The sequence below is a fragment of the Malus domestica genome, chromosome 03 (assembly GCF_042453785.1).
Source record: "Malus domestica chromosome 03, GDT2T_hap1".
Lineage (NCBI taxonomy): Eukaryota > Viridiplantae > Streptophyta > Magnoliopsida > Rosales > Rosaceae > Malus > Malus domestica.
In genome coordinates, this window is record NC_091663.1 from 29,085,768 (window position 1) to 29,113,711 (window position 27,944).

The following is a 27,944-nucleotide window of genomic DNA, read 5'->3' on the forward strand; positions in this document are numbered from 1 at the left end:
GTGTTGCCGTGAGTTGTAATTAAAAAGGGCATGTAAATATATTGTAAAAATTAGGAATCCTTTATTAGGAAGGATATATGTGGGTGTCCTTTATTGTTTTATTGTTTCCTTATAGAACAAGGATTGTATATTGTATATATTTTCTAGTTATGCAATACAATGAAAATTAAGCCGTAAATTTCAATTGATCTTACATCAACACACTAAAATTTTTAACACGTGAATGAATAATATGCAGATAATCACGAGAAAGGATCCTTGCTGGATACTCTTTGTGAGGATCCTGGGGATTCTCCAATCACATCCGTTCATCGTATATCGGGCAGTCAGTTTTGTCAGGTACTGTAATATTTAATTTTAAATAAAAAAATTTACAATAATTTCTAACTGCATGATATACGATGAACGATGAACATATGTGATTGAAGGATCTCTAGGATCTTCACAAAGAAGATCCGGCGAGGATCCTCCTGGGATAATCACACCTAACTTTTCATGATACACGTGTAAGACAGGCCTTTCACAGATTAGCTTAGTGCAAAGCGTTCACATGTAAACAACTAGTGCTTGAAGCTAAGTAGTTAGCCACCTTCAATGAAACAACTAAAAAACACAGAAAATAATCAAAGTCAAAACCCATTGAATCTGAACCATCCAAATTGCTCGTGAAAGTTGTCCACGCCCGTAGTCAATCTCCAAAATCATGCCAGCTGACCTTGTTAAATAATTAAATAACTCTGACTTATGACTTGGGGAAAACGCATGGCCGATGAAGATCACTACTCGAATCCATCACATCAAACTAAATCACATAATTAGCTAGGTAGTAGTAATTAGTGAGTGTCAGTGTGTCTCTCTATGACATAATAATACATTTAAAAGTAATTAAGCTCCTATCAGTTAATCTAGTTTAGAGAAAGAAGTGTACTAATTATAAGTTTGGTATATGTCTTACACAACTAAACCCACCCATTGAGAATGGAGGGTGCGTGTGTCAATCTAAGTTTTGGGGTTGACTTAAAAATATATATACAAATATATAAAGTATGAAAGATGAGAAAATTAGACATATTAAAGCAGCTTTGTATTGACAAAAACGCATGGACCTAAAATAAAGTGACAAAGACAGTATTAGTAGTCGTAGAATTAATTTGTGAAAGATTTTGTTTTCTTGCTTTTACATACAGCTCAGTGCTAATGTCCTGTGCTTTGTATTTGCTTTTTCTCTGTCATCTATGTAATTTGGTCAGCTCATCCTACTTCTTCATCGTCTCTCTTACTCATTCCTCACTCGTGTGGCTCTCTCTCTCTCTCTCTCTCTCTCGCTCTCTCTCTCTCTCTCTCTCTCTCTCGATGCATGTCACTATTTTGTGTCTCAATCTCTGAGTAAGCATCTTTGAGTTTGTCAGGCTGCACACCTCAAGCTTACCGCGATATGACATCATTTTCTTTCATTTTCTCTAGGCTTATTATACAAAATAGTCCATGAGATTTGCATGATCAATAGAAATGGTCATTCAGATTTAAAATCAATAGAAATGGTATCTGAGATTGTCCACCGTCCATGATTTTGGTCATTCCGTTAAAAACTCTTTGGGCAATTTTTCAAGCATCGTAACTCAATCCATTCTTAACCAAATTCAACCCATAATATATCAAAATGAAGATAAGAAAGTGTAGAACAAGATTATACATATTTGAAGCCCAATGATTGTTGGTGATGGCTGAAAAATAGCCTGAAAGGTAACTGGTTCGAGAGAAAACTGGAAAACTCGCCGGAAACTGAGTAAACTTTAAACGTTCATAACTTCTTCAATACTAAATGAAAACGAGTGATTCAAAAACGAAAATCATACTTCTCAACGAGAAGAAGAGAATGGTACATTTTTCAAAGCCTAACTCGATCTTGTCGAGAAATATGATTTTCGTTTTTGAATCACTTGATTTCGTTGAGTATTGAAGAAGTTATGAACGTTTAAAGTTTACCTAGTTTCTGGCGAGTTTTCTAGTTTTTCCACCGACCAGTCATCTTTCATGCTATTTTCCAGTCATTTCCGGCAACCATTGGGCTTCCAAATAGGTATAATCTTATTCTACACTTTCCTATCTTCATTTTGATATATTATGGGTTGAATTTGGTTAAGAAACGATTGAGTTACAAAGTTTTGAAAATTGACCAAAGAGTTTTTAATGGAAGGACCAAAATCATGGATGGTGGACAATCTCAGAGACAATTTCTATTGATTTTAAATCTCAGGGATCATTTCTATTGATCATGCAAATCTCAGGGACCATTTTGTATAATAAGTCTTTTCTCTATGAAGCCAACGAGTTCCTCCTGCAGATCAAATAACACCAACCAAGGCTTCCTTGGTAAAACGTTGAGAGGTTTGAGGGAATACTGGAAATGAATTGTTCCAATTACTTCATCAAATCAATCCCTGAGTCATAGACTAGTATCACTATGTTAAATCTTAATTCGTTGCATGTAATTTTCATGTTTATACTGAAGACACCCCTACAGTTTTAATATGAAAAACTTGTTTTCTTTATCATGAATGACTATTGAGGCCATCATATATAAGTCCTAGTATTCAGTAGCAACTAATCGAAACTATGTAACGGTTCAGTAGACAATAACTGACAATTCCTAAAATATTTGGTTGCTTTTCATTGAATCCTAGAACATTATGAGTCCCAGAATTCAGCAGCAACCAACCGAAAACTATGCAATTAATAGTTAAGTGCAATCAACCAAAAACTATGTAACAAATCAGTAGTAGTCAACAATCGAAAACCTTCAAAATATTCGATTACAATCTGTTAAATATTGGAAGTTCATCATGAATCCCAATATTAGATAACAACCAACAGAAAACTGTGCACATTTTCAGTAGCTCATAACCGAAAATTCTGAATATTTTTGGTACCTTTCCATTGAACTCAATTTTAACACCATTGTCGTAAGCCATCATGATTTCCAGTGTCTGAGATATCTGGCGTTGTCGTTATTTGCCATCTTTCTGGTCTTGCTTGCTATATTTGCTTGTTGTAATATTACTCAATGTGTATCAAGCCAATGGGAACTTAGGCAAAAGGTTGGGGTGCAATTAGTATTGGGAGCAGTTTTGCTCACCACCATAACTATGGTGTATGCTCACCATACACATAATCATCTATCACGTGTCATTTCACCTAACTCTAGTTAACTTTCACAATAGATGCTACTTTTTCAATTTTTTTTAAATTAACTAAGATTAAGTGAAACGACACGTGGCAAATCACTAGGTGTATGGTGAACATACACCATAGTTTATGATGGTGAACAAAATTGCTCCCATTACTGTTAGTTAAGTCTTTTAACACATATTTTATGTAGTTTACTATTTTAAAATTTTTTTTTATTGTTTTTATTTGTTGGTGTGATCTTCAATCAAATTTCTTAAAATAAAATTCACGATCAATATAATAATGATTTGCAATGCTTATGACTCATCATTTTAATTAATGAGGCTCTTCAATTAATCTGCAATTATGATTAGTTGCGCACCAATTCAACAAACTTTCACTAATTTGGACTTACTACAATAACCGCTCAAGCACACCCTCATTGGTTAAATTTATGATTTCTTCATCATGATCCAATTGTAATCAAACCCTAGAACCACCATAAACTTTCCATTTTAAGAGAGCTTGTTGAAATTGTATACTTGTTTGACCCACTTCACTCTTCAATTGCCCCCACTAAATCGTACCACTTCTTTCACAAATTTTGTCTCTCTTTCACATGCACAAACACACAAAAATATTGGGTTTAATTAATGTGTGGATGATGTGTGATTATTAGAGTTATGTTAGAAACAGTCGCCCACAATAATTCAAATGATCGATTTGGTTAACTAATATAATAATATGGGAATTGTTATTAACACTCTAAAAATTTCATTTGGCACTCCAAACTTTCTATAATTAGAAAGAAAAATACACTTGTGAGGAGTGTAAAATGAAATTTTTGGAGTGCTAATAATAATTCCCAATAATATTAATTAGAAATAAGAGTTTGGGGTAGCCACATAATAAGTCATCAATTATGAGATTTCCTTAATTAGTATCAAACTGTTGATCAATTATGAGATTTCCTTAATTATTAAACATCAATGCGTGAACAATTGGTAGATTGGTATTTGAGCTAATTAACCAGAATAACTTACATGAATTAGTTAAGTTCATCGTCACAATTTTTTTTTTAATTCATACTATGGTCTGGTGATATTCCCCTTCACTTGAAAGTGAGAGGTCTTATGTTCAAATCTAGTGGATGACGAATTCAATATCAAATTAGGATGCCTATTGTGTGACTTTACCGAACTCCTTCTCTTCTTAATGTAAAAATATCGATGTACTAAAAAAAATACAATACACTATTATATATAAGTTTCTTTTTACATAATAATATATTATTAAACTATTAAACTTAAAAGACAACGTAATAATGAATATGTTTCAAACAAGTTGTCGATTAACTGATATTTTGATGACCACAGCGGATGGATGGCCATCTGGTCATGGTGGGTGCATGTGCCATGTCTCATGTGTTTGTGTGCGTTTTGTGTTGGGTGTTTGGGTAGGCCAAATGATTACGAAGGGAGAAGAATGTACAATCCGGTCACTTTCAGGGCTCTGACTCCTAGGGTGGCTGGAAATTTGAAAATGCGGGTCCCATGTGTCTTCGCACGCTTGCACGCTCCGTGGGCCCCCACTGATTGACTCTTTATCCGAAAGTCATAATAATATTAAAAATCTAATCTTAATATCCTTCTTCTCCCACACCCCCTGCCGTCTCTTTATTCCATCCTTGTTTTTTGTTTTGGTGATAAATTTTACGCTCATATTTCACACAGTATTTTCTGAATTTAATTTTTAGCACTACTGAATCGTATAATGGTGATTAGAAGAAGGTTGAAATGTCTATGTAAGTTTTTCCGACTCCTAAAAAGATGAACTACCTTAATGAAGCTATCAAATCCCTTAAAAAAAATTAATATTACTTTCTCTTCATGTTAGAATTTGGTTTTTCCCCCTCCAATTTAGTAGCATACTGAATATTGCATTACGCGTTAATTTTAAGAAACAATTAATTTAAAAAAAAATCATAAAAGAGAAAGTATACACAAGCAAAATTGAACTTGTCAATGAATCGAATTCAGTCTGAATTCGAAGTATTTAATGAGATGTGAATTGAGATTTTCAAATCGATAATCGAAATACAATATTTAATAATATATGGATCCAAATATGATTTAAGATTCATCCGATTCGATAATAATATGATTTGAGTTAATGTAAAATACTTTTAAAAATATTATAATTTTTTAATAATTATGTTTTTTTTGCATTCAAAATAACTATTTTCTTAAATTAGTTTTGATAAGGCACTCTAAATACAAGACATTTTGATTTCTCCTACCAATAACTCTCTTACTCTTTTATTTATTTTATTGTAACTCTTTGTCAGTGTTGATTAACGTACTTATTTCTTATTGGTGACATATCATTTAATTTGCAAATTTGGTCTACCTAACATTACCCTTACATGAAATTATATTATAAGCGTCAAAGTTGTACTATTCAATATTACATAATAACAAGAGGAGGTTACAAAATGATATTGTAAATTGCACAACCAATATTGATTGTTACTCCATGAATATCTTGTTACAATACGTACATAAGTTATTATTAGTAGATCTCATGGAACTACATATTATCGTTAAGACTTTCATGTTTAGTGTGTTACAACAAAGATAGAGGGTCAAAGTTGCAAGAGAGGGTTGAAGTCATCAAGGAGAAGGACTGGGAGTCTGAGAAGGTTCTCTGAGTACATCGATATTTTTACACTAAGGGAAAGGGGAGTTCGACAAAGTCATACAATGGGCTGCCTAATTTGGTATCAAAATCGCCATCCACGAGATTCGAACTTAAGACCTTTTACTTTCCAAGTAAAGAAAAATACCACCAGACCTTAGTACTGACTGGCAGTGAGTCTAAGAAGGTTCTAAGTGAGAGAGAGTTTTATTTTTTATGAACGGAAGAGATCTAGTCTCAATCCAATCTAACGGCCACATATATTTCAAATATATATATAAAAAATTAAATATTCTAAATTATATTCGGTTTGGTTCAATATTATCAAATATACGGTGCTGTGGTCCCGATCCCTGTATTGAAGTTTCAAGAATTGTTCAGTTTCGGTTACCAAATAGTTCAGGATTTTCGGGTTCCCTTTTTTTCTAGTCGGGTTCATTTTTTTCAGGGTATTTTTTTTTTTTTGCCATAGTCACAATATTGTCAAACTTTACAGTCCAAAATTACAAAATAATAGTATTAATGTTAACAATACAAATATTAATGTTAACAATACAAAATGACATGCCACTTAGTACTATTTCAACTTTCTCAGTTCTTCTCATGCAACTGGACAACACTAGCATTCAAAACTAAAATTTCAATTATATTAAAATTACACCATTTTTCTTCCTTTGTTAGTATAATTAAAATTTTCGTTTGTTAATTAATTTTAGTTTTATGTAAATAAAACACACGTAACATGATTAGAAGTGAAAATTTTGAAATGAGAAGGTTCTGACATTTATTTTTTTCTTTTAAGCGATAGTGCAAACTAGTCCTTTATTTTGTTGTTAGTTTCCAACTTTGTAGATATTATTTTATAACAATAAAAAAAGGGTAAAAGACTGTTTACTACCCTTATGTTTCGTGGTTTTCAACATTTAGTACATCAAGTTTTTTTCGTCTCAGAGTCATACCTAAAGTGTAAATTTTGGGACAGTCTCATACATCCGTTAGTCAAACTGTTAAATGTGTTGTTAATTGTGACGTGGCGCCCATGTGGACAATGACTGGGCGCCATGTGTCAGCCACGTTTTTTATTTTCTTTTTCTTTTTTCTTCTTTCTTCTTTCTTCTTCTTCTTCTTCCTCCGACTGCAACTTTTTTTTTTCTTCTTCCTTCTCCTTCTTCCTTCTCCTTCTTCCTTCCTCCTTCTTCCTTCCCATTCTTCTCCTTCTTCCTTCTTCTTCCTTCTCCCATCTCCTTCTCCTTCTTCTTCCTCCGAATCTGGGGAAGTTTTTTTTTTTTTTTTTCCTTCTTCCTCCTCCTTCCTCCTTCCTCTTTCTTCCTTCCTCTTCTTCTTCTTCTTCCTCTGAATCTGCCCAGATTCGGTTTTTTTTTTTTTTTTCTCTTCTTCCTTCCCCCTTCCTCCTTCTTCCTTCTTCCTTCTTCCTTCCCCTTCTTCCTTCTTCTTCCTTCTTCTTCCTTTGAATCTAGGCAAGATGAAGGTTTTTTTTTTTGAGGAAGATGAAGAAGAAGGAAGAAGGAAGAAGGAGAAGAAGGGGAAGGAAGAAGGAGGAAGGAAGAAGGAGAAAAAGAAGGAAGAAGGAGAAAAAGAAGGAAGAAGGAGGAAGAAGGAGAAAGAAGAAAAAAAAAAAGTTGCAGTCGGAGGAAGAAGAAGAAGAAGAAGAAGAAGAAGAAGAAGAAGAAGAAGAAGAAGAAGAAGAAGAAGAAGAAGAAGAAGAAGAAGAAGAAAGAAGAAAAAAAAGAAAAAAAAAGGAAAAAAAGCCGAATCTGGGCAGATTCGGAGGAAGAAGAAGAAGAGGAAGAAAGAAGGAAGAAAGAAGAAGGAGAAAAAAAAAAAAAACTTCCCCAGATTTGGAGGAAGAAGAAGAAGAAGAAGAAGAAGGAGAAGGGGAAGGAAGAAGGAGGAAGAAGAAGAAAGAAGAAGAAGAAGAAAAAAAAACCGAATCTGGGCAGATTCGGAGGAAGAAGAAGGAAGAAGGAAGAAGGAGGAAGGAGAAGGAAGAAGGAAGAAGGAGGAAGAAGGAGGAAGAAGAAAAAAAAAAACTTCCCCAGATTTGGAGGAAGAAGAAGGAGAATGAAAAAGGAGAAGGGAGAAGGAAGAAGAAGGAAGAAGAGAAGAAGGGGAAGGAACAAGGAGGAAGGAAGAAGGAGAAGGAGGAAGAAAAAAAAAAAGAATTTGCAATCGGAGGAAGAAGAAGAAGAAGAAGAAGAAGAAAGAAGTAAAAAAAAAGTGGCTGACACATGGCGCCCAGTTATTGTCCACATGGGCGCCACGTCACAATTAACAGCACATTTAACAATTTGACTAACGGATGTATGAGACTGTCCCAAAATTTACACTTTAGGTATGACTCTGAGACGAAAAAAACTTGATGTACTAAATGTTGAAAACCATGAAACATGAGGGTAGTAAACAGTCTTTTACCCATAAAAAAAATATTAGGATTCATTCTCTATTTTTCTCCTTTCTTTCATAAAAAGAAAAAAGAAGAAGCAAAGTTGCTACCAAACGGATGGCTTATAATAAGCTAAGTCTTAGAAGGTTCAAAGGTTATCTCTTTTTTTTTTTATCACAGTTAACTATAGAGCTCATTAGGACGATTGTAAATAAAAAGTCCTTATTTCAGCCCCAATAGGGCTATTTCATTTTACAAAATGCCTAAATGTTCAGGGGATTATGCTTAAAACATTACGGACATCCATCTTGTTAGCCAACAACTTTATTATGGTGATAAGACTACGGTCTGGTGGTAATCATCTTCACTTGTAAGTGAGAGGTTTTAAGTTCGAATCTCGTGGATGACGAATTTGATACCAAATTAGGTTGCTCATTGTGTGACTTAACCGAACTCCCCCTCCCTTTAGTTTAAAATATATATCGTTGTACTAAAAAAAAAGAAAAAAACAATAGAGCAGTAAGGCAGAAGCCCATACTCGTTATCACTTATTATTTTTTAGTAGACCAATAACATTAGTGAGTTAAATAATTATTTAGCTGTTAGGGGTAGGAAAATTGTGGGAATTGATCTCACATCCAAGTGCATAGACATACTTTCTGTCAATGTGGTAAAACGCCATTTGCAACCCACCATTATTTTAACCACTAGTAAAAAAAAAAAAGTCTTTGCACGATGAAACACACATTTTTATTTTTATTATTTTCTTTGCGCGACGATCAACATTTTGTCGCCTAAACCCTATTTATTTTATTTTATTTTATTTATATTTTAAATTGGAAAATAAAATATTTTCTTTTTTATTATTTTTTAAGAACTTTGCTCGACGAATACTAGTATTTCGTCTCATAAACCCTGTTTCTTTTAATTTTTATTTAATTTTATATTTTAAATTGTCTAATAAAATTTATTTCTACAAATGTTGCGCGACGAACCAATATTTCGTCACGCAAAATCGTTAAATTTGGACGGGTGCCGAAAATGGGACACGGGAAATTTAGTTTTTAAATTTTTTTTTAACTTTGCACGACCAATCTTTCGTCGCACAAAGTTTTGCACGACCAATATTTCTTTGCGCAACAAACAAATGTTTTGTTGTGCAAAACCTTAAAAAATTGCGTGGGCACCAAAAATGGGGCGCGGGAGTATTTTTAAAAAAAAAAAATTTAAGATTTTGCGCGACCAATCTTTCATCTCGCAAAATCGTATCCTTCGTCGCGCAAAGTGATACGGGTTTTTTTTTTTTGAAGCAAAGGTACGATATTCATTAAGTAAATCGGAATTCGTACAAACTGAGGATAATGTGCATAATGGGCCTCAAGAAAAATCTTACCGAAGATTTCAACCCGGTCGAAGGAAAAAAGTGTCCTGCACAACAAGAAACATATCCTCAAATGAACAATAGATATGAGTTTACAATCCCTCATCTAAAAGAATATCTTGGATCAAATCCGGAGGCTCCTCGAACCACACTACCTCCTGAGCACTATTAATCCCCATCCGAGCAAGCTGATGGGTTGCCGAGTTCCCTTCCCGTTGAACATGACTAACCACTGAATTCGACCACTCCATGAGAAGGCATCTTAGATCATTGATTATAAGACCAAAGTCAAAGTTGTCTTCCCCACGCCCTCGCATGCCTGCCAACACCAATGCAGAGTCACCTTCGAACTGAATCTTCCCTTCCACCGTATGTAGAGTGCCAACCAATATTGCAGCTCTCCGAGCTGCAAAAAATTCGGCATGCAATATAGAGTTTGCCCTCTCAATTGGACCAACAGCAGTGGCAAGACACTCCCCCAAATGATTTCGAATCACCACCTTACCTCTCCTCTCTTTCCCTCTCCCCAAATCCGATCCCGTCTCTCACACTCAATAACTCTTCTCTCTCTATATATCTCCCACTCTCACTCACTCTCTCACTATCTCCTCTCACTCTCTTACACTCTTTCCCTATCTCTCACTTACTTCTTTCTCCCTAACTCTCACTCACTCTCAATCTTGCCAAAAGGTATTTTCTCTCTAAATTTTAATTTATTTTTTAATATGTGTTTTTGGAGTTAATTTTGGGTTTGGGGTCGGGTATAGGGTGAGGGGTAGAGTTTGGGGTCGGATTTGATTAAATTAAATAAAAAAATCTGGGGTGGAGTTTGTCACGCAAAATCTTACGCTACCAAATATTTAGTCGCTCAAAATATTAAATTAATTTAATTAAATAAAAAAATAAAAAATAAAAAACTTTGCACAACAAAAATTTCGTCACTCAAGGTTTTGAGCGACGAAATCTTACTTTGTGCAAAAAATCTTATTTTGTCGCGCAAAGTGTTTTTTGTAGTAGTGAACGTAACAGGAAATAAACCATTCTTTTGAGTTTATACAACAATATGGTTAACAAGGTTTGAGATCCAAATCAAAGAACGACTTGTAGTTAAATAATTAGACAAACCCTAGCCGCAAGAGGGAAAAAAATCCAAGGAATCCATCCTAGCTATTTAGCAAATAGCCTTATTTTAGAAACCAATTTATAAATTAGTCATGCAAAAAATTAACTAATTGAAAATCTATCCTATTTAGCAAATAGACAGAATACAATAATTTTAGGTTAAAACACTATATTCTGAATCTCTGATAATTAAATGGTCAATTAACTTCCAATTATGGTGAGTTTCCTCCGGGAATTTGGTTTCTGACGTACGTTAGTTGAGCAGACTTTGCCCTTTTGTCTTGCTCTATAATTGGAAGGTTGTGGATCCCCTTGAGAGGCCAACCAAGCATATATGACACATGTATTGATCAGACCAAAACAAAAACCCTAAACACGTATAATTCAGCCTAGTACGCATGCAGTACCACACAATCAAAGTATGTGTCTCCTAATTGTTTCATGATTAATTCATCTACTCTTATAAGTGAAATGTCTTATATTCTATTATCGTCAAATGCGAATTTGAACCACAATATTGCTAGCTCATTGTGAGGCTAAGCTCACACCCACACCCTTAGTATAGATAATATCGTTTGTTGAAGAAAAAAAAATACAAATGGAATTATAAAAAAGCATTAAAAGACAAAATAAAAGAATGAAGAAAGTAAATTTAATTAGAAGGAGTACCATGATCAAGGTCCAAAAGTTTGAGGAGTTGTTGGATTTAGTAAGTTTTCCTATTTTTCAACTTTAACTAAATTTCTTGATTAATGCATATTTACTTAAAATTTTAATTTGAATATTTAAGTATCAAAATCTGACCACTTTCATGGAAAATAGTTAAAAGAAACATTATATGTTATCTGATACATATAAAATAGGTTGATAAAATACGTTTAGTTTGAGATAGTTGTATCAACATAAATAAATAAAAATTAATCTTCCTATTGTTTATGAAAAAATTTCAAAAAAAAAAAATCATCTTCCATATATTATAAATTCATACTAGTATATATGCTAAGAAATGTAGTACCTACAACATAGATTAGTTAACACAATTAACCCGTGATGGAGGTAGAAAAAAAAAAGAGAGATACAAATAGGTAGTAGGAAAAGAGAATATTTAATTCTAGAATTGAGGATAAAATAAATAAACCAATAAATATGACATTGTTGCAGTCACTCAGTACTACGATCTAGTTGTATTCCTCTTTACTGGGAGATGAGAGGTCTTAGGTTCGAATCTCGTGGATGGCAAATTCGATACCAAATTAGGTTGCCCATTGTGTGGCTTAGCCGAACTCTCCATTCCCTTAGTGTAAAAATATTGATGTACTAAAAAAAATAAAGACAAAAAGACATTGTTGCAGTCCTATTAGATTAAGAACGTGATTGTGTAAATCCTAACATATTTAGGATATCCTTATGAGATTCTACCATATCTCTTAGACTATATATTATCCTATTAGAGTTGTAATCTTATTAGGGTAAGGAATTAACCTTCCATACTATTATAAATAAAGCACAATGGGGTGAAATAAAACACATCTCACAATTACACATCCCTCTCTTCTCTCTACCATGCCGCACACCATCTCTCTATGGCCTCCATAATCCATAATTGTTCAGTAAATTATATGCCTACAACATACATGATATTTATCACAATTTAAATTCTAGAATTGAGTATAAGATAAATAAATCAATAAATAAGGCATGATATTTACCACAATTTAATAAAAAGATAATAAAAAAAACTAATGTTGATAATTACTGAATAGACCTAATTCAACAAAGTGAACTAAACCCAATGACTCACCAAATTGGAGAGTTAACTCTAATTAGAAATGGTCCTTTCATTTGTCTAATCATCACCCCCCTGAAATGTCAACTACATTCCGGTTACTTCTTTCATTCCTTCACACCCAAATGGTTGAACTTCACCTAATATAAATATATATAAACTTCTGAGATGCAGCGAACCGCTTTCATCATCATTTTATGAAACCACAGCTTTGTAGATTCCACACAAACAAGTAGTGTCCAAGAGGTTGAAGACAACAAGAACAAAAGTAAAGAATACCACTTCAGCAACCGTTGGTCATCAACCAGTATAATTATTTTGATTTGCAGTTAGCCATGGCAGATGAATTTCAGACACCTGGAAACTGGTGGGACTCATCTTCAAGAACCAGGTTCGAGACGGGGGCATCGCCCCCATCTTCGAGCCTGAATAGCTTGGGAAGCTTTGGATGGCAACCTAACATGGTTGACATCAAGGCTAGGTCTTCTATGGATTCCGGGTCGGTCTCAGGTACTTCTTCTATGGTCTTCCATGATACTCACAAGCTGCAAGAAGGGTCTGACTCTGCGAGCGGCGGCGACCCCAACTTACATATGATGGCTTTAGGGCTTTCCTCTCAGGCCACAGATTGGAACCAAGCCTTATTGTAAGTCCAAAAATAACAGTTACTATTATTTGATTTTATTTCTTGGATGAACAAATATATACAACTTGATCATGGTGCTCAATATATAGAAGCCTAAAAGGGATTTTGTCTTTCACTTCATTCATTTTTGTATAACTTGATATGTGTACAGTCGCGGTGAGAAGGCGGAGACTAGTTTTCGATCAATACTACAAGAAAACATGAACTCCAGTACTGCTAACTTTCAGCAAGAAAGTGACCAACAGCTCCAATGGAGGGATAAGTTGTTTGCTGGTGGTTGTGGGGACTCTTCTAACGAGTTTAAGCAAATGAACCGGGGATTTTCTTTAGACCAAACACAGTTTAGCCCTCAGTACAGCTCCGGGGAAAGCACAGTGACATGTCAAGGATTGCCTTCTAGTTTTCAAATGGATTCAGCATCAGCAGCTCTGTACGGAAGCCCGTCTACAATATTGCAAGGAATTCTAGGACCTCATCATGATAATCAGCCTCAGCAGCCTAATTCGGCAACCATCAATTTTCCTTATCAAGGAAATTATGGAATTAATAATTCTAGTGAGCTATTGCCTTCTTGGTCTAAAGTCCCCCAGTTTGTGAGAACATCACCTCCCAAACAACCTCCTCATAGCCATTTACAATTTTCTAATAATGCTCCCTTTTGGAATGCACCTCATGAGGCCGCCATGAAAGACGTCCGGCCAAGCTTTTTCCCCTCATTGCAGCCACAATTTCCCACGGCACGATTTGATGAAAAACCAAAGGTATGCAATTGTTGTTAAAGACAATCAGTGGAATCAAAAACTTGTTAAGGAATGAACCAACATTATACATTGCAACATTATATGTCAAGCAACAGTTCGAGAATTCCGTTTCATAATCATCATGATTAGGGTTTTGATTGTAATGATTGGAGTCATTTAACATGTTAAATATTGGGCTGAGCAGAATATATCTGAAGTTCAGGAATCGGGTGCAGTGGGGAAGAAAAGTGGGAGTGAAGTAGTATCCAAAAGGCCTCGGAATGAAACCTCATCGCCTTTGCCAGCTTTTAAGGTACACAAAATGAGCAGTCAACCTTTTTTTTCATTTTGGTTTGACAAGAAGCTAGCGATGAATTGTGTTGAGCTTTTTCTTTTATCATAGACATAGATGAGAACTTGTAGCTTGGTTTTAGGTGAGGAAAGAGAAGATGGGGGACAGAATCACTGCCCTCCAACAATTGGTTTCACCTTTCGGAAAGGTAAGTAAATTTAGCTCCAAAACGCTATCTATCTTCTTTACTTTCACAAAGAGCTAGCTAGCTAGAGAGTGAGATATCATTCTCTTTCTGAATTTAAAAAGTGTGCGTTACTTTATTTTTATCTTTTCAAAGTATAAAATGAAAACTTTGATTGTGTATAATGATTTTAAATAATCATGTTATTGTGTGTCAGACTGATACAGCCTCAGTACTCTCTGAAGCCATCGAATATATCAAGTTCCTCCATGAACAAGTTAATGTAAGTCTTATAAAGCTATAGTGTATATGCACCACCTTAAGCATACATAGAACTTTGATAAACTAATGACTTCGATTAAATAATATTTTTGACCGGTCTCGATTTGGGATAACATTTTATTAATAATTCAGTTAATGCATTATAAAAATTTCATGTAGGTCCCATATAATATATAAATTAATAATTTTATGATACATAATGTTTATGATTCTATTACGAGGCCTTCCTAAAATATGACTTAATCATTGTTTGTTTCTTTTTGAAATTGATGTCACCTTATATCTCATCTCTAACTCTTTTTAACATGATAAGAAGTTTAAGTGTGGTTTTCTCATACTACAACAAAAAGTTATCAATGTCATCACCGCTTTGAGAGCTATTTTTTTTTTCGCGAAATGGCCTCCATTATTAGAACTATCATCCATATTTAACTAGATTTTTTGTTTGGTTAAATGTTCATCAAATGGAACAATATAGTACATGTCATAAGTTCATTTCCTGCCGCTGGTGAATCGCACGATAATGACCAGGGGTAGGTTGAAATGTCTCTATGAGTTTTCCTGGCCCTTAGAAGGGTGGATTGCCGTGGCGAAGCAACTAGCTGGTTCCTTTTTTATTTTTGTTAAAAAAACAATGTACACTCTAAGTCCCTTTTTTTTTGTTAAAAAAACAATGTACACTCTATTTTTGAAAGAAAATATGTAAAATTCATGAATTTGCTTGGTTAAACAAATACATAGAATTTGTTTGTTCGTAAAATGAGAAATGAAATATGTGTACAATATTTAAGAAAATAAGAAATACCTTGATAAATTAATAAGTTATTAATTAATTATAAATTAATAAACGAATAATTTATTGTTTATTTAATATTCTGTTAAATTAATAGATTTCTTTATCCCAAAGCTATTAGTTTATAGTGGTTTAGCTAAATAATAATGTATATATAATATGTTTTGATCTTATAATATCAGGTTTTAAGCACCCCATACATGAAAAGTGGAACTGCCATACAACACCAGCAGCAGGTATATTGTATTCTCCTTCTTCTGCTACCTGAAAAAATAATACCTATGTAATGATTCCAATAGGTGCAATCAGTTTCTTGGTACTACTAAATATTTTTTTTAATCTCCTGTAGATTAATTTGTACCTGCAATTTTTCTTTTACCTGTCAATACAGATGTCTGATAAATCTAAGGACCCCGATGGTCCAAAGCAAGATCTTAGTAGCAGAGGGCTGTGTTTAGTACCGGTTTCGAGCACATTCCCGGTGACACATGAGACAACAGTTGATTTTTGGACACCTACATTTGGAGGAACTTACAGATAGAGCAAAGAGAAATGGTTGATTAATTATGTATGTACGTACATAGGACACGTACTTGTATGTATCTTATCAAACCGTAACTGAGTAGGGAATGATAAGGCGAACGAGAAAGAGAGGAGGGAAACAAACAGAGATATGCTTACATTTGTGACCTGGTCTGGGATGGAAAGAAGTAATAAAACTGGTGAGGGACATGAGAAAAGGCGAATGACCCTCCAAAGAACATGAAATTGTTGGGCCAGCTACAGGCAGAATGATGCAGGGCTGGCCAATAGGGACCAATTGGAGCATATTAATTGTTGTAATAATTGAAGAATTATGATTAGGAGGTGGATTAAGAATAAGAACAGATGCTGAATTTAGGGAAAGTTTATGATGAATTAGTTTTAGAGAGAAAAATTGTTGTTATAGGAGCTGATTTTAATATAGAAAGATAAAGAAGCTTTTATTCCTTGTTGCTATATGGTGAATAGAGCTGGCACTACCTTTAGTTTGACACCAAAAGGAAGATGGAGAAGATTTGGAAGGAATAATTGAATTTTTAGAAAAATGGGAGTGAGTAAGTGTGGGGATGGCATTTGCTTGGAGATCTCACTTTTTATTATTTTATGTGATGGGAATATGTTAGTGGAAGTCAGAAGATGGCCCAGTGCACCTACTTTCAGGTTTATTTACAATTTGTTTTTGGATTTCAATTTTGTTATTAAAACTAGATGTTTTCTTTTAGATGCTATCAAGTCATGATCTGTGCTTTTTGTCGAATGGTCACATTGAGGGGCTTCCATTGGGAGGTAGAGAGAGGTCCAAACTTTCTTCTTTTTCCATACATAGATATATTTTCTATCCTCATATGGTCTTCTGTAAATTGGGAATGGTCCCTCCCTTTAGATCTGACATTCATGTCGTGTTTTTCGTGTTTGTGTCATTTTCGTATCATACCCGATATTTTAACAAGTCGTTTCGTGTAATACCCGTTAAAATAAATGGGTAAAATGATTCGACTCGAAATTGACCCAATAATATTAACAGGTAATATGATCGGACCCGTTACTCATTAAGGAAAATATATTTTAAACCAATAAATAACCAAATGAAAAACATAATACTAAATAAGTATATACATACCATATTGTCACCTCCAAAACATAAAAACGCAATTTTCTTTTAAGTATATTTTCGCTTACCTAAATTGATTGCTCTAGCATTTTTCTTTGCAAGACTCGTATTTGTATTGTCTATACTTTCATTTCCAAGATCTCAGTCTGTTCCCATTATAATCTCCATGGACTCCTCATCTCTAAGGTTTACTAGAATCTGAATCTCTAGCATCCATTGCTTCTGAAACAAAATGGGTATAAATTAATTAATAGCTTAATTAATTAAGTAAAGTCTTTAATAGTTTTTTAATTAATGTAGAAATGTAAACAATATAGAAAAATTATATAAACGCTTGTAATGACAAACTTTACAACTTTCATGAAGAGTTTAACTTCGAAATTTGCCACTATAATCATATAAATCATAGATCAAAATTTAACCATTGATTGTTGTTTACATTTACGCTTCATTGTTCTCATCAAATTTTGTTTTTTTTCAGAGTTTCTGTATTGAAAACATGATCTATTAGTGGATGCAGAAAGATGAACGGTTTGGATCGTTGATATTATATTCAAAGTTTTATGGTTAGTGAAAATATTGCTTGATGTTTATAAAGTTTCTACAAACTATATGACATCGACTCATATTTCAGTTAACCGTAAATATCGAAACGTGATATCAAAGATCTAAATCGTTCATCTTCTTACATGCGCCAGATGATCATGTTTTCAAAAAAGAAAATCTAAAAAATGAAATTCAGTAAGAAGAATAAAGTGTAAATGACAATCAACAGTTAAATATAAATTTAAGGTTTATGGATTATAGTGTTGGATTTCGAGGCTAACCCCTTCATGAAAGTTGTAAAGCTTGTCACTATGAGTGATTGTATATATATTTTTTTTACATTTTTTACACTTCTACATAATTATTATTAATTTTATTAATTTTTCCCTCAAATAAAAAACTTTATTCATGAAGGTTTGGAGGATTTTAAAAATCTAAACGATAATGTAAGTGTAACCATTATCTACTCGTGGATGAATAATGATGAATCACGAGTGTTTATATATTCTTTCACATTTTTCATACTTGTATGTATGTCTTCTTAGTTCTTGCCTATACAAATACGATACTAGTTTGTTTTAATTTTGGACAACAACATGTTAAGTAAAATTTATCCTAGTAATGATAATAAGGAACTCTCATAATAAAAATAAATAAGGACTAAAACTTTTTTTTAAAACTTATATAGAATAATAATACAAAACTATATATTTAATCTAGAATATATTGTATTAATATGGCTATTGTATTTTATAATAAATCTTTTAGTCATTAAACTTTAAAATTATCAAAATAATGTTTTTCTTAACGGGTCAAAACGGGTTACCCACGTGTTACCCACATGTATACCTGTTAAGAATCCGTTATTAACGGGTCACCCGATAATGATCCAATTAGTTATCGTGTTGACCCGAAATCCGTTATTTTCGTGTCGTGTCAGAAATTGTCAGGTCTACTCCCCCCTCCCCTCACATCTATTTCATGTGGTGGGCTTTTAAATTGTTTTCCCATAATTGGTTTTTTTTTTTTTTTATATTTCATTCTAATGTGGGTTATACAGGGTTCTTTTAATTCACATATACGTTGAGTGATTCAACATGAGAGGACTTGTTGAGAGTGTAAATCTCATATCGGGAATTAAGGGCTCGTTTGGAAGTGTGAATCTCATATACATGGGACTGGTTGATAATGTGAATGTCGTTCATGATGTGATTTAGATTAGATTAGAATGCTGTTCGCTTGGATAAAAACAAATATGGTATTACAATGTTACTTATAGAAAATATTTGACTGACAATTGTCATCCATTAAATTTGAACTCATAAGTCAAACTTTTGTAACGAAATAGAAATTGAATGTTTCAAAGCCAGATTTCATTGGTAATATTTTTTTTGGTCAAATGATAGATTTGTTAGGTTAAATATTAGATTAGGGAGTCAACTTCAAATCCACGTCGTGATGCCAGGGCAACACTCCTCTCCACCACTGTGGTGGAGGGCCACTTGCTTATTGATAACATATTTGTTTTTGTATTTGTAGCAAGAGTTCTATTGTTGCCTTCTCTCCCCTGGAATAGAACACCTATATTAATACATAAAACAAAATTTGCCAATTGGGGATACCATTTTAGTTTCTACATCTCTTTCATCAAACTTATTTCAGAACAAAATAAATATACTGTAAAAGAAATTTTACTCAAAAAATACTTCATCCCCTTGAAAGAAATCTCTGCACAGTTCGAAATCAAAATAAAGAGAACCATTTTTTAGTTGACTATTGCTTGGGATAAAGTATCACCTTCTAACACAAGTAATTAAAAAGTCTCGTGTAAGCTGTAACACAAGTAACATGCTTTTGACACCAAAAACCTACGTAGAGAGAGGATACTATTATCATTTTGGTTTCTTTTATATATGAACTTTTGAATTTAACAAAACATTGTAGAATTAGAGGTTTTGCTTTGTTTTTCAACCACGGTTTTAGTATTTTACAGCACAAACACTACTCACCATCACAATGAATACATATCTACACTTAAATGGACCTCCATGTAACTAAATGGATACCTATTGACCATCTCTACCCTTACCCTATGACCGATAATTTTATTAGTCTTATAGACGAGAGGGTTCTAGTCATAGTGGTTATAACTTATAGTATTTGGCAATGTTTATGTGTCAAAGTAAACACAATAACATTGATAAATAGATTAGTTAGCATCAATTTTTTATCCAGCAAGACAAAAAAAACGCATGAAATGTTTTGACTCAACACCTACATGATATTGAGCAGAATGACCTATAACTTATAATTAAGGTGTCTTATATCTTCGCAAAATGAAATATGGCAAATGACAAAGTTGCTAACTTCACATTTTAGAGAGTTTTCAAATGTTTTGACAACAATCTTCATCATTTACATGTAAAGAGCTAAGTATTATTCTTTTTGTTTGAACAACTTTTGTTGTTATCTTCTTCTTTTAAGCGTCTCAAGTTTTTTCCTCTAATTTAATAGCTTTCCTTTCAAGCATTTTGTATGAATGAGTGAACGATTATTTTTTTAAGTGTTATAATAGTAACTTACGATTTTTGTACCGTTTTAAGGAATGCAAAATCATCCTTGAATTTATTAAAACAGTGGCACAACAAAAAGAAGAAACTTATACTTTAAGAAATGTCCAATAGCGTCCACTTTAGTAAGAAACATCAATGAATGTATCATTATTATTTATTATAGCATAACATGTCAAAAGAAGATATATTATAATATCTTGCATCTTACTTATCTACTTTTGTCTTTCTCTTGGAAGTTAACCAATTTTTTGTCCGAAGAAGTTTCCCAATTTTTAATAGAGTGGATCCATAGCACCACTTTTTTTCACATAATTTTTTATACATTTTTTTTTTGGTTCACTTGTAATGTATTTTAATAATTCGAACCATCTATTTTTTAGAACGTCATTTATATGTCATCATTGCAAAAAAATTAGATAAATAAAAAATCATGAAGATATTCATTTTGAGTAAAAAAAGAGACAAATACGGTTCTATAAAAGAAATCCTAAACCCTTAATCCAATGGTTATATGGTTTTAGATTTTGGTGATTTTTAGTAGACATGATCATTTAGGAAAGATTTAAAAGATAGACTGTTCAAATCGTTAAAATAGATTACGAAATGGGCCCCATAAACATGTGTGTTAATAATTATGTAAAAATAATAATGACACGGATCCATCCTCTTCTTAATATGTTACTTTCCATTTTTCATTAGCATTGAATCACTTGTTAATCAAAAGTAAAAAAAAAAATCATCAACAATGAATCAATGATGCATAGGCTCTACTTGCACGCTTATGCAAGTGGAGAGAAATTATCATGCATACCACTTTTATTTTTCTCATCACATAACTAAATAAATGTTGTTATTCATTTGGAGTATATAATTTTTTCTCAAGTGAGAGGAGGGACTGATTATCATTTTATGTACTCCTCAAATCTTGATATGGAATTAATTCCAAGAGAAATGCTAAAGAGACTCTCTTAAAAGTGGGACTCTCCATGAACCCTCTGCCACATCATGGTTTTTTGCACAATATTTTATAATGTTGGCACATAAATTAACGTTAAACTGTGAGATAACAGAAAATCCATGGATAATCCTACTTTGAGAAAGTCTCCCTAGTATCTCTCCAAGATACATTTTTTAAGGTGTTCCAATACATGTAACTATTATAGATTCACTCTAATGAATCTAATTATCAATGGACCATGAAGACCACGCACACAAGCAAACACAAAAAAAGATAGATAATCGCACACGCAAAAGTAACGACACCACAAGAATTTATAGTGGTTCGGCCAATCTGTCGAATTCTTCAACAGTCGTCTTCTTCGACCTCTTTATGTTCAAAATCCATACATGGCCACAAACTTCAGAATTAGGACTCCTCTGCCATCATCCTCTCCGCCATCATCGCACCTACTCAACGTACCTGTAACTCGCTCCAAATCTCATCCCGGAACATAGTCAAACTTACTTTGCTAACGCCATAGTAAAGCTTGTCCATCAGTTCAAACATTTTGAGAAATGAGATGGATATCTTGGAGTTGATTTGGGGGAAAAAAACTTGAAGTCGTTAATTTAGTATCAAGGCAAGCGTTCTCAGGCGGTAGTATCATGAGCAAACAAACCTTTATAATTATTAATAAACAACTGTAATTCATAAAACACATAGAAAACACAAATATAAGATACAGCAAGAATTATACTTGCAGACAAATAGAAATCGGAAATTTAAATTGAAACTATAGGGATAAAGAATCGATAAGGCATTCCATTTGAGTATGTTTGTGCACTTTAAGCAGCTCCCTTGAGCTTCTTTGTGATGGTGGCAATGTACTTCCCTTGGTGGAATGCTTGCTCCAGCTCAAGCTGAGATGGCTGTCTTGAACCGTCCCCAGCATACGTTCCTGCACCGTAAGGACTTCCTCCCTTGATATTCTCCATTTCAAACATGCCAGCTCCGAATGTGTAACCGATGGGTACAAATATCATCCCGTGATGAACTAGCTGAGTGATGGCAGTCAATCTATTTACACAAAAATAATCCCAACATTATTAATATCTCCACCTAAGATGTAGACAAATTTTCAATGTTCGTATAATTGATTAAATGTGATAAGACTCACGCAGTAGTCTCTTGCCCGCCACCTTGAGATCCAGTACTGTAAAAGATCCCAGCAGGTTTTCCAGCAAGCTGTTGTGTTCTCCATAGACCGCCTGTTGCATCCAGAAAGGCTTTAAATTGGGCAGCCATCATACCAAATCTTGTTGGGAAGCCAAAAATGAATCCATCTGCGTCAGCAAGTTCATTTGGCGAGATGATTGGTACATCACTCTTTGGTGGTGCACTCATTTTCCCAAGCACCTCCTCTGGGAGTGTCTCAGGGACCTGTTTTATAAGCCTTATAGTCAGTCTTACTGTTCAATCAAGTTAACCAGATAGAGAAGACAAACTAATCACGGTACAGAAGAGAAAAAACATCAAAATTTCCTTTACTAAGAACCCGGGTCTTCATATCTAGCATCTACAGGGAAATAGATGGGAGGTGCACGACTGTGTGTATAAGCAAATGATAAAAGGAAGATCATGATTTGTAAGACTTACCGATGAAATTAAAATAAAACTAGAGAGAAGACTAGACAAGGATTGATACTAGTTTTGCCAATCTCAAAGCTATATATAATAACTAGCATACCAGAGGCAGTTTGAGACAGAGAACTAAAGATGAGAGGGGAGCAAGACACAGAAAATGATGGAATACAATGTACAGGTGCACCAAATATAGACAAGTAAACCTGATACATCGGACAATCAGTGAGAACCAATCTTTACAATGCCGACGTTTCAACAGAACATAAGGACACTAATCTGGCACTCCAAAGAGAGCATAAGAAAGCTCCATCACCCATGCTGTATGGGGATTTAAAGGAAGGTCAATTTTAAAGCTCAAAACTAGGCATAAAATGTTGAGACAGGTCGTGGAAAAATGTTTGTCATGATGTTGAGCTAACCACCACGCAAGGTGGAACCCTAAAAATTTGGCATAGGGCTACTAGGCGTAATGTTTAGAATCATCTCATGTTTATACTCATGGGAAAACATGAAATTTGAATTTAATTTAAAATGGCTTGTTTCCCAAAATCAGCAGTCCAAAGTTTATTCAGCATGCTCAATTAAAAATACGCTTCAATTTCTTGAAATGTTCGTAGTGAAATGAATGGATTAAAGAAAATGCACACCCACCTGCCAAAGGGCGGCTTCTACACCTTCGACAGAAGAAGCCCCTTTCTTTATTTCTTCTGCTAGTCTCCCGACATGTCCATACATAGAGTAGTACCTGTAAAATCGAACACGGATTTTGATTAAGAGGGTTGCATTATTTATGAAAAACAGCATTCTTGAAAATCAACTGGATGTAAAGCTTTTTTGGAACTCCAAAAAATCATCCTACACAGTATAAGGGAGAATATTCATTTTGCAGTCCTCCAGGCAGAATGAGTATTTTTGGTTGCCAATAACAGCTCCCTTTTTTTTTGTATTACACATTCTTTCCATGGGACCACCATACATTCTGTCAGCATTCTCAGTTAGAAATTACTGGGAAAAATATTTTCACAGAAGTGACTCTAATTGAACTGTTGTAGTCTGTCAATTCACAACCAAACAAAAACTTATAAGGTTTAAACCTCAACCACAGACACCCACATAACCAAAAGCACGCTGAATCAAGATTCCATGCCAACCTAAGCATTATCAATGGTGCCATTGACCACCTAGGTCGGCTTGAACTAAACGAGAGGGTCGGAGAATAAAAAACCAAGGGATTAAATTGTGGCATATGGGACATAGAAAGAATCAATTTGGCAATAAAAAAACAGATGCAAATGAAATGTGCGTTTAACAACACAGAACTGTAAGCATTAACGCAGGACCTCTCCATTTGATGGAAAATGTTGAGAATGGCTAGCTACCTTTTTCCAAAAATACATGCAATGACTTCATTTTTCATTCCTTAAACAGGGCACATGGAGCATTACCCAAGTATACAATAATTTCAAGTACGCAAGAGAGGTTAAAAAAAATCAATTAATTCCACAAAGAAATCAGGATAGAAGAGAATGATGTAGCCAATCAAGCACACAACGAAATGTGAGAAAGTAACTCCATAATTCTGCACTGCAGGAGAGACAGTATCACCGCATTCCATCAACAACAATCAAAACAGACAAAAGCAGTTCGTACTATATATGGATTTTTCTTACTAAAATTTCAAAACCAACTGAATTGACTTTCATAAAAATGCCAACCAACTCTGCATTTCCCTGCCAATCACACCTCTCCTATCTCTGAATTGACTTTCATAAAAATGCCAACCAACTCTGAATTGACTTTCAATTCCTACCCTACAACAGGCAATTGTTTGGATTTTATATTGACTATCATGGTTAAATCTAGTGCAACAGAGTGGAATGAATATTGACATAGACAAACAGTAGTGGGAAATGAATAAAAAATAATAAAGGAACTATAGGTCAGAGTGTGTAGTATACAGAAGTACTACTATTCCAAATTTCCAACATGTTCATCAGATCTCTAACTTTACAGGAGTATTGAAATTTAAATCTAATAGATCCTTCTTCCGCAAATGATTAGTAAAGATTCGCTAGGAAAAACAAATCCATATTCTAGACGGTAACTTACTTAGGTTTCAAAATGCACTATAACATCCATTAATTAAAAAGAATTGCCTCCGCAAAGCAAACAATTTTTTCCCATTCCTCCAGAAATTTCCTTGTTCTATTACTTTACAAAACTACTTTCTTCTGAAGGATTCAAAGCAAGTGGTTTTCAACATCACAAATCCCACAACAGGAGGAACACATTAAAGAAACAGTTTCTCGAATTAGACTGACCATAGCCATTAATCAATCACATTTCCTACTACACAAAAATCAGATCTTGGGGTAATCAAAAGCTCCGAAAAAACGCCTACACGGTAGGAAAAGAAGAAACTAACAACCCTTTAGCTCTATCTTTACCTATATTCGGTGCAAGAGTGTAATTCACATAAAGAAATTATCTAATTCACTTCAACCATTATATTTTTCACCGTGGCTGAAATTCTTCGATGATGGATTCAAAACAAAATAAAACAGGACACTACTGATCTCTTTGAATAAATTATCAGAAATGCGCAAGTTTCCTAAGCCTATACTGGCTCTTACTTTCCCACTCTTCAGCAAAAAAATACAAAAATAAAAATAAAAATAAAAAGAGGAAAAAGCCAGAGCCTCTGACTCACCCCCACAATCTTCCTAAAAATATAAAGATTCAGCCTTTAAACACTTTGAATACGAAAAATAACACCCAATTCAACAAAACGTCCAAAAACACAAAGATCCAATCCAACAGAAAGATAATCAAATGGGTTCCTTCTATTTCAAAATTCGGAACCATCCGTATTCCGATGAAGCAATAACCAATTCAAAATTCTAACAGGCTGAAACTCTCACAGACTACAAATCACCATTACCCAACAACAACAAAATCAAATTAAAAAAAAAAAAGGGATCATTTAACAACAAATTCGCAGTTCTTACTTCATGGTGAATTGGTATAAAATTAAAAAAGTAAATTAAAATAAAGAATTGGGACTTACACAATATACACTTTGGTGGCCATGAATGCAGTCCTCCGGAGTCTTGTATGATTTTACTGCGCGTTGTGGGTTTTGAGCTAAATGCAGGGGCAGAGAAGAGGGGGGGGTGGGGGACGTTGACGATTTTGCACGCCTAGTGGAAGAAGCCAGAGCCCCTTTTATAGTGGAATATGGGGATTAAAGTTTAATTATTATTTAATCTCTCTTAACGGTGGCTGATTCTTTTGATTTAAGAATGTGTTATCCACACATCTTTTTTAACTTTTCACATACCTATTGTTATTCTTTCTGTTGATCTTTTTCATTTCATTCGATTGGACTAGCGAAAATTAGAAAGGTGTGTGAAAAGTAAAAAATGATGTATGGATATCACACCCCTTGATTTACGTGCTGGCAAATAGTAAACGGCGTCGTTTCAAAGTGAATCTTAGTTGTGACTGAAGTAATGGGATAATGATGCTAGGGTGGTGTCATGCTCATCACCATTGGAGTTTCTAGCAATGGATCTAGAAGAAGTCATTTTCTTAATAATTTTAATTAATACTTTATCATTTATTGGATATGATTTGTTTGGCTTTTTCAAATATATAGAAGAGGACAAATGGAAGGTATTGATATGTGGAGGGGGACGTAGTAAGATGTGGGGTGAGTTGAGCATTAGAGGGTTGATTTCAATAATGCAAGAAAAACTAGACCTAAAAAAGGCAATTCCAAACTTAAATTTTAATTTTGATTAGTATGAGGGGAGAAATTATATAGTGATATTGTACCACCACGTCATCGGTGATACTACCACTTAAAATTTGCCATATACAACTTATTTACACGGATTCAATATATTTCATTCTAACAAAATACAAATTTTAAAAGAGGAAATTGAAAAATAAATCCAATTCCGCAACCATGGCTGCTGGCAATTGGAAACCAATGGACAAGATGGAGAAGGAGCACAGTCTCTATAAGAAATCAGTAGATGAAATGGGCTTGCCATCCAAGCGCAACCTCAGCGAGTTTGGAGAAGGTCTCGGCCATGTCGAGTGAGATGACAATGCAAGGGTCAGTGCATGAGAGAGGAAAGAGAGGGAATGAGGAAGAAGGCGAGTCTGGGGCTTTTGTTTTCTTTTAAATTTCATTTTGTGTTAAAATAATTTTTAAGTCCAACTATATAATAATTGTACGTGTTAAATTTTGAATGAAAGTAACATGTGCGAATATGGTAGTATTGTACTACTTAATAATTTCTCGTATGAGAGATGCTATCTGGACTTGTTCAAAGAGAGTCTTTATATAGATATGTTTTCCCCATGTGGCTTCATAGTTTTTCTTAAGAAATAATGGTAAACTACACAATACACCAAATCTACATGGAGACTGTTGATGCACAAAATCAGTGAGGACTTTGGTATAACAGAAAATGTTAAGTTTGTGACCTTCGCTAGATTGCTCTGATCACTAGTGTGCATAAGTATGTAAATGGATAGAGACAGGGAAGCAAACACAAGATGTACATGGTTCACCCATATTGGCTACGTCCACAGAGTAGATGAGTTCTCATTAATTGTGAAGGGTTTACACAAGTACATAGGTTCAAGCTCTCCTTTAGTGAGTACTAGTGAATGATTTAGTACAAATGACATTAGGAAATATTGTGAGAGAATGATCTCCATTTATAGAAGAGAGTTTCTAGTTTCATTCTGACATTGACACGTGTCGTATTGTGATTGGCTTCTGATGTTGACACGTGTCGCACTATGATTGGCTTCTGATGTCGACACGTGTCGTGCTGTGATTGGCCTCCTGGTTGGAGGGAAACTCTTCTGGGTCCTTGACGATATAACGTTGACAGGTGCTCAGTAGTTTCGGGATTGGTCAAGTATGGTACAAATAGTGCTCCCCTAAGTTCCCGAGTGAGGGAAGCTCCTCGGTTGGGGACTTGCAAGATCCAAGCCATTGAGTAATCACGAAACTTCTAAGTACTGAAGTGTGGTATCATTTTTACTTGCCTTATCTGTCTCATATGTAGAT

General features: G+C 34.2%; 2 protein-coding genes across 3 annotated transcripts; one reads left to right on the forward strand and one right to left on the reverse strand.

Annotated features, from left to right (window-relative positions):
- Positions 1–12,698: 12,698 nt before the first annotated feature.
- LOC103429879 (transcription factor bHLH123-like) lies at positions 12,699–16,787 on the forward strand. 2 transcript variants are annotated; one of them, XM_008368009.4, is made up of 7 exons: positions 12,699–13,204; positions 13,356–13,965; positions 14,150–14,257; positions 14,379–14,444; positions 14,638–14,703; positions 15,678–15,731; positions 15,887–16,787. In XM_008368009.4, the coding sequence occupies exons 1-7, from the start codon at positions 12,894–12,896 to the stop codon at positions 16,034–16,036; spliced, it is 1,365 nt and encodes a 454-aa protein (XP_008366231.3). In that variant the 5' UTR covers positions 12,699–12,893; the 3' UTR covers positions 16,037–16,787. The 2 variants fall into 2 exon arrangements, with proteins under 2 accessions (XP_008366231.3, XP_008366237.3); XM_008368015.4 differs by having other exon boundaries at positions 14,168–14,257; positions 15,887–16,722.
- Positions 16,788–21,871: 5,084 nt separating this feature from the next.
- On the reverse strand, positions 21,872–26,116 carry LOC103429868 (probable NAD(P)H dehydrogenase (quinone) FQR1-like 1). The gene is made up of 4 exons (XM_070819276.1): positions 25,920–26,116; positions 23,504–23,597; positions 22,386–22,648; positions 21,872–22,285 (listed from the first exon to the last, which is right to left on the reverse strand). The coding sequence occupies exons 1-4, from the start codon at positions 25,940–25,942 to the stop codon at positions 22,054–22,056; spliced, it is 612 nt and encodes a 203-aa protein (XP_070675377.1). The 5' UTR covers positions 25,943–26,116; the 3' UTR covers positions 21,872–22,053.
- Between the last annotated feature and the right edge of the window lie 1,828 nt (positions 26,117–27,944).